Raw genomic sequence first — 868 nt, 5'->3', positions numbered from 1 at the left:
GGGAAGGTCATCTCGGGGCTGTCCTCCTCGCTGAGCAGTGTGATGTGGTGGTACTCCAGGTAGTAGACAATGCGGTCGGCCACCTGGTAGAGGAAGACGGAGAGGGAGAGGAGGAAGGCCAGCGCCCAGAGGGCTTGCCGAGCACCCAGGCTACCCTCCACGAAGATGTGGCTCAGCCCGTGCAGCGTGCAGCTGCTGGCAAAGGCCACGAAGTCCGTGGCTGCCCCTGCATCTTCCTCCTCCTCTTCATCCTCCTCCTGCCCATACAGGAACTCGTCTGCTCCATCCTCGCCCTTCCCGGTGGCTGCAGCGTCTCTTGGTCCTTCCTCGCTGGAGAAGGAGACGGTGCAGAATATCTGGAGAGGCATTATCCAGTCTGGGGGTCCCAGCTGCACCGTGGAGGTCCTGGCTCCGGTGTGGGGATCCTGGCCCCTGCCCTGCCACGGCCTGGGGGTCTTCGACGGTGGGTCGGTTCCTTGGGGCGTGGGTGAGAGGGCTTGGGGGAGAGCAGGGAAGGAGGAAGGGGCAAGTTCAGAGAAGAGAAACGTGGAAGGGAAAAGGAGCGAGAGGCGAGCGGGAGTGAGGGAGAGGAGCAGAGGGATGCTCAGAGGGGACGGAGAGAGGAGGGTATATCAGGAGCAGGGAGGAGGAGAGGAGGAGCGAGGGGCGGTTCTGCGGGCTCCCCAGGTCCCCCGGGACCGGCTGGCTGCGGCTGGCAGGACGGTTTGGCTCCAGAAGCACCGAGGCGTTGGGAGCTCCCGGTGCTGCCCGGGGAGCCTGGGGGGCTGCCAGGTCCGGCGAACACGAGTGTGCACGGGTGTGTGTGCAGGCACCCGGCGTGCTGCGTACCCACACCGCATCCTTCATC

The 868-nt window shown here is 65.3% G+C and overlaps 1 protein-coding gene across 1 annotated transcript in view; it reads right to left on the bottom strand.

Annotated features, from left to right (window-relative positions):
• Positions 1-368, bottom strand: part of LOC104164337 (acid-sensing ion channel 1-like) — a gene marked incomplete at its 3' end in the record, with an annotated part of 647 nt that extends 279 nt beyond the window's left edge. The window contains 1 exon segment of the mRNA XM_009703632.1: positions 1-368. This exon segment is cut by the window's left edge and continues 1 nt beyond it. Within this exon segment, the coding sequence (XP_009701934.1) occupies positions 1-368 (368 nt within the window).
• Between the last annotated feature and the right edge of the window lie 500 nt (positions 369-868).

Source organism: Cariama cristata, unplaced genomic scaffold (assembly GCF_000690535.1).
Source record: "Cariama cristata isolate BGI_N322 unplaced genomic scaffold, ASM69053v1 scaffold33327, whole genome shotgun sequence".
NCBI classification, from domain to species: Eukaryota; Metazoa; Chordata; class Aves; order Cariamiformes; family Cariamidae; genus Cariama; species Cariama cristata.
The sequence above is the reverse complement of the archived record's forward strand: the minus strand, read 5'-3'. Positions and strand labels throughout refer to the sequence as shown.